We start from the raw sequence: 13,042 nt of genomic DNA on the forward strand, positions 1-13,042 counted from the left end.
TTGGTACCGGCAAGTCATAATATATATGCTGCTTGCGTACGTTTATTTACATATTCACATCATAGACAGGCCTGCATGGTTTTCAGCTTGGTTTCGAACCGCATCCACGCCGCGCTTTCTGATATGCACATCTTTCCATAACCTCTGTATTGACATATTCCATCATGCCGCCAAGCCATGAGCCCGGGGGCACACCAATTAAGCCGCGAAGCCCAGATTGGCCGTCGCTCCCGGTCGAGCTGCTCACTGTGAGTCCATATAGGAATGCGGACTGTACAACTTCATGCATGAAGGCCTGCAATTGGTGCCTGAGCACTGGTGCCGCCCCTTGTGCGCTCCCTGCTATGCCACCTGCCGCCAACGCACCCCACTGCACATCGACACGCCGTCGTCCGTGAACACACTGTTGGGGTTCAACTATGGCACCATTCGACGTGATTGCTCTGTGTGGCTGGGTGTCCGACATGCGGGCATATTGAGGGTCAGCGCACAAACCCGGGTTTGCAAATGCATGCCCAACGTGCCGCCGCTCGTGCGGGTCCCCCAACACACATGCACATGCCCACGCGTACACACAGGAGATCGCCCGGCATGTGCTGCCTTCACAAACCGTCTGCTTCGCCGCGGTCTGCAAGGCGTTCCGCACCGCTGCAGGTGCGGCGGCGGTTAGCAAGGGGCTTGGGACAGCGGCGTTGGCCACGGGGCTTCAGCGAAGGGATCGAGCTAGGGAGGGCAAGGGTTGCGAGCTGGAAGGCAAGTTGCATACCATAGTCGACATTAGCTTCCATGCACTGCGTCGTGTTCCAGTGTGTGGGCGGCAGATCCATCGCCGTATGTAAGGAGGAGGGGCACCTGCAAGCGAGAGGGACTGGGAGCTCCGTGCGGGGTCGGGAGGGCGAGCCCGAACCGCCGTGCGGCCGCGCAAAGACAGAGCGCAGCCAGGGACGATCAGGACTGACAGACGGAAACTCGCAAAGCAGCGAGCGCAAACCAGCACATCGCTACTCCACCGGCCACAGTCACCACGGCACAAGCACACACGCATGCGCCCCCTCGGGGCCCGCCGAGCATCCTCCAACCTTGGTTTCCGACTACTCGCTATGCTCACGCAAAATCTATCAGCAGCGCGCGACGGCCATGGCGCCACCATCTGCCTCAGCGATAAGTTATCACTGGTGTGCCCATCTCATATCCTTTCCGCTCCTCCATCCTCACACGCGCTCCACTTTCCCGCAGTGCCCCTGTGCTCCATGCTGCACGTGCCGCTGGTGTCTGACGCGCTGCTGCCGGCGGGGCCGCCGGGCGCTCCCCGGCTGGAGCTGGCGCGCAGCTACCTGCAGCTCCTGCGGCAGCAGCAGGCGCAGCAGCAGGCGCAGCAGCAGGCGCGGCTGCAGCAGCAGCTGCTGCTGTCGGGGCAGGCTGGGCCCTCGGGATCGGCGGGAGCTACAGGGGCTGCGGCAGCAGCGGCCCCGGCTGACGTAAACGGTGGGCCAGGCGCAGGAGTAGCAACAGCAGCGGTAAGGGCAGCAGTGGCAACAGCAGCAGCAGTAGCAGCAGCAGCAGCAGCAGTAGCAGAAGCTGAGATGGGCGCGGCAGGTGCCGATGTGCCGGCGCTGCAGCCGCTGCTGTGCCAGTCCCAGCCGCCGGCCCGCCTGCCCGCTGGCACGCGCCTGCCGCTGCTGCCGCACCTGCTGCAGCGCTTCTCCTGCGCCACCGCCCTGGCCCTGCACCGCAACGCCCTGCACCACCCAGCCCTGGAGGCGGCGGCGCTGCAGACCGTGGTGGCCGCACAGCCGCCCGCCCCACCCGCGCCCCTGCCCCACCTGCCCCACCTGCCGCCACCGCCGCCTGGCCCTGCCGCAGGCGGTGGCGGCGGGACGCCGCCACCGCCCCACCTGCAGCAGCAGCAGCAGCAGCCGTACAACAGCAACCGCCACAACCACCAACACAACTACCACGTGGCGCTGCCCGGCTCCGTGACGCGGCTGCACGTGTACGACTCCATCGCGTGGGACTACCCGCTGTCGCTGTCGGGCCTGGCGGGCCTCACGCAGCTGGTCACACTGAAGCTGTGGGGACTGGGCGCGCCAGGGCTGGACCCCAGCGCGCAGGTGGGGGCCTATGGGGGTTTCGGGGGGGGGGGGGCGGGGGCGGTTGGTGCTGTAGATACCAGCCCAAAATAAACCGAACCCAATGCAAAAGAACGGGGCGGTTGCGGTTAGGGTTGGGGGATTGGAGGACGCGAAGAGGGCAGGGAGGAGAGGGAGGCGGTGGTTGGGTCGAGCCCCCTCACCTTCCAGGCTTCGGCAGAGCCCGGGGTTGGTAGTGCTGCAAGCGGCAGCGTGAGGGGGAGAGGCTGGTCGTTGCCGTGCAGACTGTAATGGACGGTGACTGCCCCGCTAGCCCTCCTGCCCGGCCTGATAACGCCCGTGTTCCGTCCGCATCATGTGCGTGTGTGTGTGTCACGTGTGTGCCTCGCGCCTTCCCCGCATGCCTGTCACTAACATGCATGCATGTGTGCGTGTGCGCGTGCAGTGGGCGTTTGGCCGCGGGCTCCTGTCGCTCAGCGGCCTCACGCGGCTGCAGGAGCTCACGCTGAGGTGGCTGTTCGGCAGGTGCGGATGCGGGCCGGTGCGGGCGGGTGGGTGGGAGTTGGAGGGAGTTGGAGGGAGGTTGAGGGAGGTTGAGGGAGGTTGAGGGAGGTTGAGGGAGGTAGAGGGAGGTGGAGGGGAGGGATGGCGGCTCCAGGCGGGGCCGAAGCGCCGGTGCGAACAGTCCCACCGCCGCCGCCGCCGCTGCCACTACACACAGACTGGGATCCATCTTACTAGCCGCACAGACGTCGTCCTTGGGTTGCGCCCACGTAACCCCACCCACACCCACCCACTCCACACTCACCCCGCACCCGCAGCCCACACACACGCCCTCCACACCCCCTCACTTCTTAAACAATCATGAAGGTAAACCCCCCGCACCGCCCTTTACCCCCACAGGCAGGAGGTGGTGTGGACGTGCCCCCAGACGCCGCGCCTCATCAGCGCGCTGCAGCAGGCCGGCGCGCGGCTGCGCTGCCTGGACCTGAACGCCTTCCTGCTGGACCCGGGGTCGGCGGCCGCGCTGGGCGCCGTCAGCAGCCTGCGGTCGCTGTCGCTGTACTTTGACGCGGAGGGCGCGGGCTGGGAGGAGGTGAGGCGGCGGGGGTGCGGGGGCGGGGTTGCGGCTGCGGGGTTGCGGCTGTGAGGTTGCTGCGGCGGGGTTACGGCTGCGGGGTTGCGACTGCGGGTTTGCGACTGCGGGAAGGTGGGCGCGTGGCGGGCGGGGGGGCGCTTTGCAGGTGTTTGGGAATACGGCTTGATGACAGTGGGGATGACAGTGGGTGGGAGGGAGAGCATGGAGCAGCCGGCGGATTCTGTTGGTCTGCATCCGCGGCGCGTGTGTGTTCCCCAGCATTGCCGCAGCCTTCTCGCCCGTGTGTCCTAGCGCCCTTCGCGGCGAATTGCGCCGTACCTGCATCTTCTGTACCGTACCCCACCACACCGCACCGCACCACACCACACCTTGTTCCCACTGCCTTGAGCCCTGCCACAACCCCTTACCCTTTACTTCTTTCATCTCCCACACAGCTCACTCAGCTAATGCGGCTGCCGGAGCTGACCCGCCTGGTGCTGAGCTACGAGGGGGACGCGCTCACGGGGCCGTGGGTGGGCGACGGGCCGCCCTTACTGGACGGCGCCGGACCCGACCCGCCGCCGCCGCCGCCGCCGCCACCAGCAGCAGTAGTAGCAGCAGCAGCAGCAGCAGCAGCAGCAGTGCAGCTGCCGGGGCATCAAGGCCAAGCGCTGGGCGGGGCGGCGGCTGGGGCAGCGGCCGGCGCCGCTGGCGCCGCAGACGCGCTTCCTGCCGCCGGCGCGGACGGCGGGCATGCGCACGCGCACGCGCACGCGCATGCCCAGGCCCAGCCCGGCACGCCCACGCAGCAGCTGCGCGGGCGCGGCGCCGCCGCCCTCCCGCTCCCCCTCGCCGCCGCCTCCACCCCACCCGCCGGCGCCTCCGCCTCCGCCGCCACTGCTGGCGGCGGCCCGCTGCTGCCCTCCTGGGCCGGCCCTGCGCCCTACGCGCTGCAGTACCTGTCGCTCACCACCTCGCCGGCGCTGCACCGCATCCTGCGGCGGCTGGACGTGCTGCTGCCGGCGCTCAACTACCTGTCCCTGTCCAGCGTGGGCGAGTTCGGCGCGGGGCAGCGCGAGCTGGAGGCGGGGCTCATGGTGGGTGCCGGAGGCCGTGCCGTGGCGTGTCGGGTTTGTGTGGGGCAAAAATGAGGTGGGGTTGAAGATACCAGCCCCAAACCAAACCCAATGCAGTACAGCGATGAGGAGGGGGATGGGGCTGGGATGGCTGGGGTTCGGGTGGGCGCTGGTGGGAGGATGCAAGGTGTATGTATGAGTTGTTCCGTTTTAGGCTCGATTCGTTTGAGGTTGTGTGCGCGCGCTGCCTGCTTGGGCCTAGTCAACCAGGACTTCTCGATGTTGGTTGACGCGCTTACGTGTGTGTGGGCCCCACTCGAGCCGGCAACCCGCTCAGTTCCTCACACGCCCTGCCCTCTCCCTCCCCGTCGTTTCCATCCTCCCGCCCCCACAGGCCATGGCGCAGGCGGGCTCACAGCTGTCGCGCATGAAGCTTTTCTGCATGGTGGGAGAGGAGGGGGGGGCTCGGCTTGGGGGGCTGGCGGGGGGGGGGGGGTATCGTGGGCCCGGGTTTCGCGGGCGGGCAGCGGGGCTGAGGGCGGGTGCGCAGCTGTGGAAGGCCCTCCGAAGGCAGCGATGTGGACATATTGGTTTGTGGGTTTTGTACGACCCTGTCCGTAGATGCAGCGCTTCGCGGCGACCCGTCGGGGGAACTAAGTACAACCGCTTCTAGTACCGTAACGCGCAGTTACTCAAGGACCCCCTTGAGCACGTCTAGCACTCACACCACCTGCCCACCACCTTCCGCTCGCCCCTCAGGAGCTGCGCCCCGAGCTGCTGGCGGCCATCACCGCCCTGCCCGCACTGCAGGTGCGCGCGTGCAGTGCCGTACCGTGCCACGTGCGTCCGTGTGACCCTGCCGTACCGTGTGTACGGCACAACCGTAGTGGCACGTATGTGGTGGCACGATTGTGGTGGCACGACTGTAGTGGGACACGCACTAGGCCGCGCATTACTCAAACCGCGTGCGCTGCTCGTATAATCTTCAAAGAGTTCATGTGTGTCATTTACGCCTTGCGAAGCCACGCCGCACGCCGCGCACCGGTGACCCACGCCCCCCCCCCCCCCGGTTACAGCTTTACTTGGCCTTAGCATATCATGAACGTACACCCCCCCCCCATGTGTGTGTGTGTGTGTGTGTGTGTGTGTCCTCATGTGGTAACGACTTCGTCTGCAGTCTTCAGTGCATCCTGTACCGCTTCTCCAAACATCCCTGCACCCCCCCCGTCGCATGAATGGCGACCATCTTCGCAACCCCCCTGGCTACGACTTCACTTGATGAACCATGATTGGCGACTCGCCCCCCCTTCCACTTCCTTGGTTTAGTTTGGGCTGGTATTTACAACCCCCCCCCGGCTATGCAGGAGTTGATGCTGTTCAACGCCTGGGTCGCAGTTCCGGAGCCGCCAGCCGCGCCGCCGCCGCCGCCGCCCCAGCCGCACGTGCTGCAGGGGCTGCTGCTCCTGCCCGCGCAGATGCAGGCGCAGGCGCAGGCGCTGCAGCAGATACAGGCGCAGGCGCAGGCGCACCAGGCGCAGGTGCAGGCGCACCAGGCGCAGGCGCAGGCGCACCAGGCGCAGGTGCAGGCGCAGGCGCAGGCGCAGGTGCAGGCGCAAGGGCAAGGGCAGGGGCAGGGGCAAGGGCAGGGGCAAGGGCAGGGGCAGGGGCAGGGGCAAGGGCAGGGGCAAGGGCAGGGGCAAGGGCAGGGGCAGGGGCAAGGGCAGGGGCAAGGGCCAGCACCGCAGCAGCCTCAGCCTCAGGCGCAGGGGCAGGGGCAGGGGCAGGCGCAAGGGCAAGGGCAGGCACAGGGGCTGGGGCAGCAACCCCCGGCGCAGCAGCCGCAGCAGGCGCAGATCGCTGCCAGCTGGGGGGATGCGTTGGCGACAGAGTTGGAGGAGCACGTGCGCGTCATTGTGAGGGCCGTGGCGGAGGCTGCGGAGGCCGCACGGGCGCAAGCGGACGCGTTGGGGAGAGTAAACACCGTTGCCGTGGGCACGCAGCAGCAGCAGCAGCAGCAGCAGCAGCAGCAGCAGCAGGCAGGCTCTGGCACCGTTGCAGACTCCAATGCCGCCCATGTCGGAAGCACATTCCGGTCGACGGCTGCTGCTGCCATGACGGTGATCGGGGTGCTGCAGCATATTGTACGCACGGGGTTGGACGCGGAAGCGGCGGCAGCTGGCGGCAGCGACAGCGGCAGCAGAGCCTTGGCGCTCATGGGACCGGGTTGGGGGCTGGAGGCGCGCCGCGTCCAGGGGACCCCCAGCACGGATGCGGCTGTGGCGGGCGGCGGCGGTGACGCGGCAGGTGCTGTTGGCGCTGGTGTTGGTGCTGGTACTGGTACTGGTGCTGGTGCTGGCGCTGCTGCTGGCGCTGCTGATGGTGCTGGTGCTGCTGATGGTGGTGGTGCTGGTGCTGGTGCTGGCGCTGCTGCTGGCGATGCTGATGGTGCTGGTGCTGCTGATGGTGGCGGCGCTGTGGGTGCTGCGGGTGCTGGTGGTGCTGCGGGTGCTGATGCGTCCGGCGGGGGGCAGGCAGCGGATGGGGATGTGGCGGACGGCGCGGCGGCCAAGCTGCGGCTGCGGCGGGTGGGGCTGGGGCCGTTGGCGGTTCTGCAGCAGGAGGCGGAGGAGCTGGAGTCGGCTGTGACACACATGCTGCGCATGGCGGAGTACGCCGATCCGCGCAAGCATCATCATCAGCTGCAGCAGCAGGAGGGCCTCGATGGCCCTTCGGGTTCGGCGGCGCCGGCGCCGGCTTTGACGGCGGCGCTGTCTCCGTACCTGGAGTCGGAGCTGGCGTCGCTGGGGGCGGTGGCGCAGGCGGTACTGCTTGAGCGCATGGGTCGTGTGGCAGCGCTGCTTGAGAACCCCGCCGGTCCGCTAGCCGCGATGGTGGCGTGGTTGCGGGTGAGTGCGCACGATGCTGGTGATAGTGTTGGTGGTGGCGGAGGTAGTGGTGGTGGTGGTGGTGGTGGTGGTAGTTGAGCCGGACCCGCTGACGCTAACTGCTAGCGTGCAGGCTGCGGCGTGCGTTAAAACCGGAAGCCGAAACGACGCGGAATTGCGGCGAGCCGGCTGCAGAGCGTCAATTTGTCACCGCACCGTAGGTTGCGCTAGCCAGGATTCAGGGTACTGTTGTGAGGTGCGTGGCATACCACTAACGATGTGTACCTATCTTGACTTGCAGGGTGGGCGTCACTGGAAGCCGGCTGCAACGCAGTCAGCGGCGGGAGGGCCCTCGGCGGCAGGGCCGGGGCCGTCGGAACCTGCGGCGGCGGCGGCGGCGGCGGCGGCAGCGGCGGCGGCGACGCCGGCAGCTCAGGAGATGGCGGATGGCGCGGCGGGTCTTGCAGCAGCGGCGGGCGCGCCTACAGGCAAGGGGAAGGGCGCCGGCGCCGGGGGCTCTGGGGAGGGCGGGAGCGGCATGCATAGCACAAATCCCAATGCCAATGGCAATGATAATGATATTGATGACGACCTGTACGAGCCCGCGGCGATGCGAGCGGCCGCGCCCGCGGCTGCTGTGGGACACAGCGGCGGCGGCGGCGGCGCTTCGGGGAGCGCGGCGGCCGGGCGCAGCGGAGACATGAGTCTGGCAGAGATCGAGGCTCTCAGAGAAATGGTGAGCGCAGTGAGGGCAAAGTTCGAAGCAGCGGACGGCGCAGCGGGTGGCGCAGCAGGCGGCGCAGCAGGCGGCGGCGCAGCAGCAGGCGGCGGCGCAGCAGGCGGCGGCGGCGCAGCAGGTGCAGGAGGGGCGCATGGGCTCGCGCACCGCGGCGGGGATGCCATGGACGCCGACGGCGGGCAACTGGACTATGCGGCAGCAGCGCACAGCCACAACAACAATGGCAACAACGGCGATGGAGATGCAGGAGAAGATGACATCTTGGACAATGTGGCGCTGGATGAAGACCTGGACGCGGCGGTGGACCTCGCCGCACTGCTGGCGGATCACGTCAACGCCGCGGTTGGAGCGGATGCTGACGGCGGCGGTGGCGGCGGTGGTGGTGGCGGCGGTGGTGGTGGCGGCGGTGGTGGTGGCGGTGGTGGTGGCGGTGGTGGTGGCGGCGCGGCCGCGGGGGGTGCGGCTCCGGCGCCGCCCTCGGAGACGGCGCTGCTGCGACAGGCGGTGCGGGCGACGGCGCTGGTGAGTGACAGGCGGGTTGTCCTTGGTTTGTTTGTCCTTTTTGCAAACATGGGCGTTGTGGGAAGCAAGGTGGGTGGTTGTTGGGGCTGGCCAGCGGTATGTGTTTGGCGTCTGGCACGTGTCTCCCCCACACGGCCTGGTTAACACCCGCCTGCTCAGCAACACCCTTGACCTGAAGCAGCCCATGCCTTGCTGGGGGCGCACACGCCTGAAACCATGTTCGCTTTTGCCTCCACGGCACGCCGGACACCGTGTTTTCTTTGCCTCACTACGCTCACACTGTCTTTGCGCTTTGTTATCCTTGTGCTCGTCAATAACACGCTCAGGCCCAGACCCAGCTCGAGGCGCTGGCTGTGACGTCGGGCCGCATGAAGCAGCTGCTGGTGGAGTTTGGGCCCGAGAGCTCCACCTGCTTCATCACGCAGGAGTGAGTGCGCGTGTGCGTGTTCTGTGGTGTGTGTATGGCGGTAGATACCTGGTGTGGTCTGGTGTGGTCTGGTGTGGTTGGACGGCGGAGACTACCGCCTCTCAATTCATTTCGCCTGCGGTAGCACTCATCCCTCCTTCCAGCCCACCCACCCACTTGCTAGCTTGGGCTGGCATTTACAACCCCCCTCCTTACCACTTCTTCAACCAATCATGCTCTCCCTCCCTCCTTGAACCCCCCCCCCCCACACCCACACCCACACCCACACACCCACCCACCCACACATACACCACCACCCTCAACCACCCCACCCCAGCCTGGTCCGCGCGCTGGAGCCCCTGGCGCCCGGTCTGCGCTCTCTGCACCTGCTGTCCTGGAACATGGACGGCCTGATGCTGGCGGGCCGCGAGCACCTGGCCTTCACTGCCTTCACAGACCTGCGCTCCCTCACCGTGGCCAATCGCACCAGCAGCGACTCGCAGGTGTGTGTGTCGGAGGAGGGATAGGGGTGTGGGGCGGGTGTGTGTGGGGGGGGGGCGGGGGGGGCTTAGGGGAGCGGGGGCTTGAATTCGGCATTCCCATGGTGTGCGCATGGGCATTGGGGCAGGTTTGCTGGAGGGTGTCACGTGCTTTGCCCTGCGCGTGTGCTCTTCAATGCCCATGCGCACACGCACGCACACACGCAAGGACACAAAAGCGCGCGCGCACACACACACACACACATGCACAAACACACACACACACACACGCACACACACACACACACACACACACAGGTCCAGTTTGCGGCGCCACTGCCCGAGAACAGCGGTCACGTCATTTACCTGGGGGAGCTACCAAGGTGGGGCCGGGGGCGAAGAGGGTGCGGGGACTGGGGGAACTGGGTTGGTTGCTGCGTGTGGGTACGGCACGTGGTGCAGGCCGTATGTGGAAAGTCAGCGCAACAAGATTACCGTAATGTCGCCGCAGAGGTGGAAAGAAGGTGATGAGACCGTCAAGTGATATTTGTTAAGCCAGGTTGGCCCAATTGCATGGCCCACGCACAGGCCGAAAAGCGGCCATGATGGAAACGTGCGCCCATAATCGACCCTTGCTTGGTCGGACTGCCCCGTCTTGTGATGTCGCATTCATAATCGACATACACCAAATTCGCGTTTGCATTGAACAGGTCGCTCAAGAGCCTGTGTCTGAACCGCGTCAACATCATCGCTGGTGAGCCGCCCAATGCTGCTGCCGCCGACACGGCCTCCACACCACCGGCCGCGGCTGGTGCCGCCGGTGCGGGTAGCAGCCGCGGCGGCGGCGGCGGCGGCGCTGTTTCGGGTAGCAGCAACGGCGGCGCGACGGCGACGGTGGTGGCGGCGGGGCTGTCGGGGCCGGGGCCGTCCACTAGCAGTGCCGCGGCGCCGGCGTGTTCGAAGGCGGGTGGGGAGCTGGGTGATGGGGACGTAGACATGGCCGTGGCTGAGGGGCCGTCGGACTCCGCCGCACCGTCCACAGCAGCCACAGCCGCATCACGCACAGCATCAGCAACCACAGCACACGCAGCACCAGCAGCAGCTCCACCACCACCTACAGCATCATCTGCAGCAGCACCGGGTCTTGCGCCGCCGCCGCTGGTGGCGCCGCCGCTGGTGGCGCCGCCGCTGGTGGCGCCCAGCCTAGTGCACGTGTGGTTGGCGGACTGCAACGTGGGCGGCGCGGGGCCGGCGGCGCTGGTGGGCGCGCTGCCGGCGCTGCAGACGCTGGTGGTCCGGCACGTGAGCAAGCACGAGGACTTGCCAGCCTGCCTGCTGCAGAGCCTGCGGGGGCTCAAGGTGAGGAGAGGGTGTGGCGGGGCTTGCAAGGATTGGTACAGAGAAGTGTAGCGAGCGGGGGTGTGGGATTTGGGGTTTTGTGTACGGTAGTGTAGTGGAGTTCGCCTCCTACCCGGATGCCGATGTTGCTTGCATTCTGGTGTGGCGGGGGGGGGGGCTGGATTTCGGCTGTGTACGGCAGTGTGTTTGCAGTTCACCTCCTACCCGGATGCCGGTGTACCGTAAAGTGAGCATGCGCTTTCCGCGCGCGTCGTCCCAGACCTCCTGCTACGTCTGCCTGCACCTCCCATTGCAATCTCTGTCGGTGCTTGACCTGGTGTTTGCTGCTGCCGTATCGCACCACATGCCGCATTGCTCCCTGTTCCGGTACCGCACCTGCCGTACACGGTGTCGTACCTGCCGTACACGCACAGGACCTGACCACGCTGGGTCTGGGCGGCTTCCACCACCGGCTGCTGCCGGAGCTGCACGGGCTGACGCAGCTGCGGCACCTCATGCTGGACCCGCGCCGCTTCGAGGACGTGGAGGTGGACGCCGAGGTGTGTGTGGGGGGTGGGGGGATGGGAAGGGAAGGGTTGTGTATACCAGTTCAAACTAGGGAGTGGAGGGGAGGAGGTAGTGTTTTTCATTCCCAGAACCCCAAGACCCAGAACCAGGGAACGGAGGGACATTCGAGGGAAGGGGAAGGGGAGGGTTCTCACCGTAGAACTCGGGCCCCACCTCATACCGTACTTGCGTTTTCTCATCGCTACCGCCCCACATCACCACACGTAGCATCGCGCCTGTTCAGCTCCTCCCTAATCGCGAGCCATGACCCAATCCGCCCACCCTGTCGACCCCAACCCCCACTGTGGCTGGCTGCGCCTTCACTTCTTAAGTAGTCATGAATGTAACCCCCACCCCCCTACAGGCCTGGGGCGGCGTGGCGGTGGTTGACGCGGACCGCTCGTTGGCCTTTCACGAGGGCGTGATGGGGCTGGTGGCGGCGGGCGGCGGCGGCGGGGGCGGCGGCGGCTCCCGGCTGCGCAGCGTGTGGCTGCCGGACTGGGCCGTGCCGCCCCACCAGCTGGTGCAGTGGCAGCTGCAGGTGGCGGAGGTGAGCGGGCGGGTGGGCGTTGGAAAGCGGGCGGTGGGCGGTGAGAAGCAGGCGGTGGGCGGTGGGAAGCGGGAGGTGGGCGGTGAGGAGCAGGCAGTGGGCGGTGGGAAGCGGGCGGTGGGCGGTGGGAAGCGGTGAGAGTGGACGGATGTGCGTTGGGGCGGCCGACATATAGGTTATGTGCGCGTGGCGTGGTGGGCAGGGCAATGGCAGACCGGCACGGCCACAACCACACGTCTGCATGCGCCGCCGCCAGCTTACAGTACCATACATACCGTAGTACATTCGTTCTTGCCTCGTTGTGTCTTGTTGCTCTTCTCCGCTCTCCACCGCACACACGCGCAGACACACACATACACACACGCTCACACACACACACACGCACCCGTTCCCCACTCTCCAGGCCGCGCCGCTGGCCGCGCTGCGACTGGTGGACTTCCACTACTTCTGGCGCCTGCCCGCGCCCGTGGGCTGCCCCGAGGTGCAGGACCGCCTGCAGTGGTGGGGCTTCGACGCCTGGAACGTGCTATGAGCCTATGAGCCAGGAGCGCAGGCAGGCAGGGGCTTTGAGTCGGGAGCGCAGGCGGGCAGCAGGGCTGGGGAGAGTTAGGGTGGAGGCTATCGTGGAGGCGGAGCGATGCTGCGCAAGCGAGCTTTGGCGTGAGGATGAGTACAGTAGGGGAACTTGCGCTTGTGCTCTTGAAGGTGACGGGACGGGCGCTGGGCATTCGTGACGTAAACCGCATGTGGGGTATGCAATGGCGGGGGTTAGCAGCCGATGAGAGGGTTGCAGCTGGCAGGCGCACTTGGTGGAGAAGAAGGGGAGGGTGGGACCTCCGGGGAGGCTCGGGTAAGGCACGGGGGCAAAGGACACGGCAGGCTTGCCAGCACTGTGAGTTGAGGTGGTGGGCCTGGAATGCAGCAGGACCCGTCAAGGCCACCCATATCGCAGACAACAGAAGGCGGTAGGGGTGTGGAGGCGAGCATAGCTGCATAGGAGGGCACCAAAGCGGACTTACTTTGGGTGCGGTGACTGGAGCTGGACGCACGCGGGAGGTCATAGCGCAGACCAAACATATTGTTGCTCCGTGTCCGTGGGAACGCGGCGAGTGCTCGACAGCGCCTCGGATGCCCCCAATGGGCTGGACAGCGAGAGTCCGCTGGTGAGGGTGGGCGGGTGTAAACGACCCATTCAGGCTGCCAATTCCCTTTGTACGGCTTTCCTATGCATGGAGTTGAACCTGGATGGTAGGACGCAAACCGCCATAGTCAGGGCCAAGCTGGTTGCGGCGGGTGTACCGTGTGAGTGGCC

The 13,042-nt window shown here is 66.7% G+C and overlaps 1 protein-coding gene across 1 annotated transcript; it reads left to right on the plus strand.

Annotated features, from left to right (window-relative positions):
• Positions 1–49: 49 nt before the first annotated feature.
• On the plus strand, positions 50–13,041 carry CHLRE_08g369650v5 (uncharacterized protein). The gene is made up of 17 exons (XM_043064999.1): positions 50–248; positions 579–654; positions 1,237–2,111; positions 2,536–2,615; positions 2,994–3,186; positions 3,624–4,265; positions 4,639–4,689; positions 5,004–5,054; positions 5,609–7,150; positions 7,431–8,390; positions 8,717–8,817; positions 9,134–9,299; positions 9,594–9,658; positions 9,986–10,634; positions 11,048–11,173; positions 11,545–11,730; positions 12,134–13,041. Exons 1-17 carry the CDS (start codon positions 165–167, stop codon positions 12,260–12,262), a joined length of 5,976 nt encoding a protein of 1,991 aa, XP_042922000.1. The 5' UTR covers positions 50–164; the 3' UTR covers positions 12,263–13,041.
• The last annotated feature ends 1 nt before the right edge of the window (position 13,042 follows it).

This window comes from Chlamydomonas reinhardtii, chromosome 8 (assembly GCF_000002595.2).
Source record: "Chlamydomonas reinhardtii strain CC-503 cw92 mt+ chromosome 8, whole genome shotgun sequence".
Taxonomy (NCBI): Eukaryota; Viridiplantae; Chlorophyta; class Chlorophyceae; order Chlamydomonadales; family Chlamydomonadaceae; genus Chlamydomonas; species Chlamydomonas reinhardtii.

What these genes read in the sequence shown, in the direction of transcription:
- CHLRE_08g369650v5 (XM_043064999.1), top strand. Translation starts at nt 165, where the DNA reads ATGCCGCCAAGCCATGAGCCCGGGGGCACACCAATTAAGCCGCGAAGC. An exon ending in CCGCCCTGCCCGCACTGCAG is followed by an intron (nt 5,055 to 5,608) that starts GTGCGCGCGTGC and finishes CCGGCTATGCAG; the next exon opens with GAGTTGATGCTGTTCAACGC. An exon ending in AGAGCCTGCGGGGGCTCAAG is followed by an intron (nt 10,635 to 11,047) that starts GTGAGGAGAGGG and finishes GTACACGCACAG; the next exon opens with GACCTGACCACGCTGGGTCT.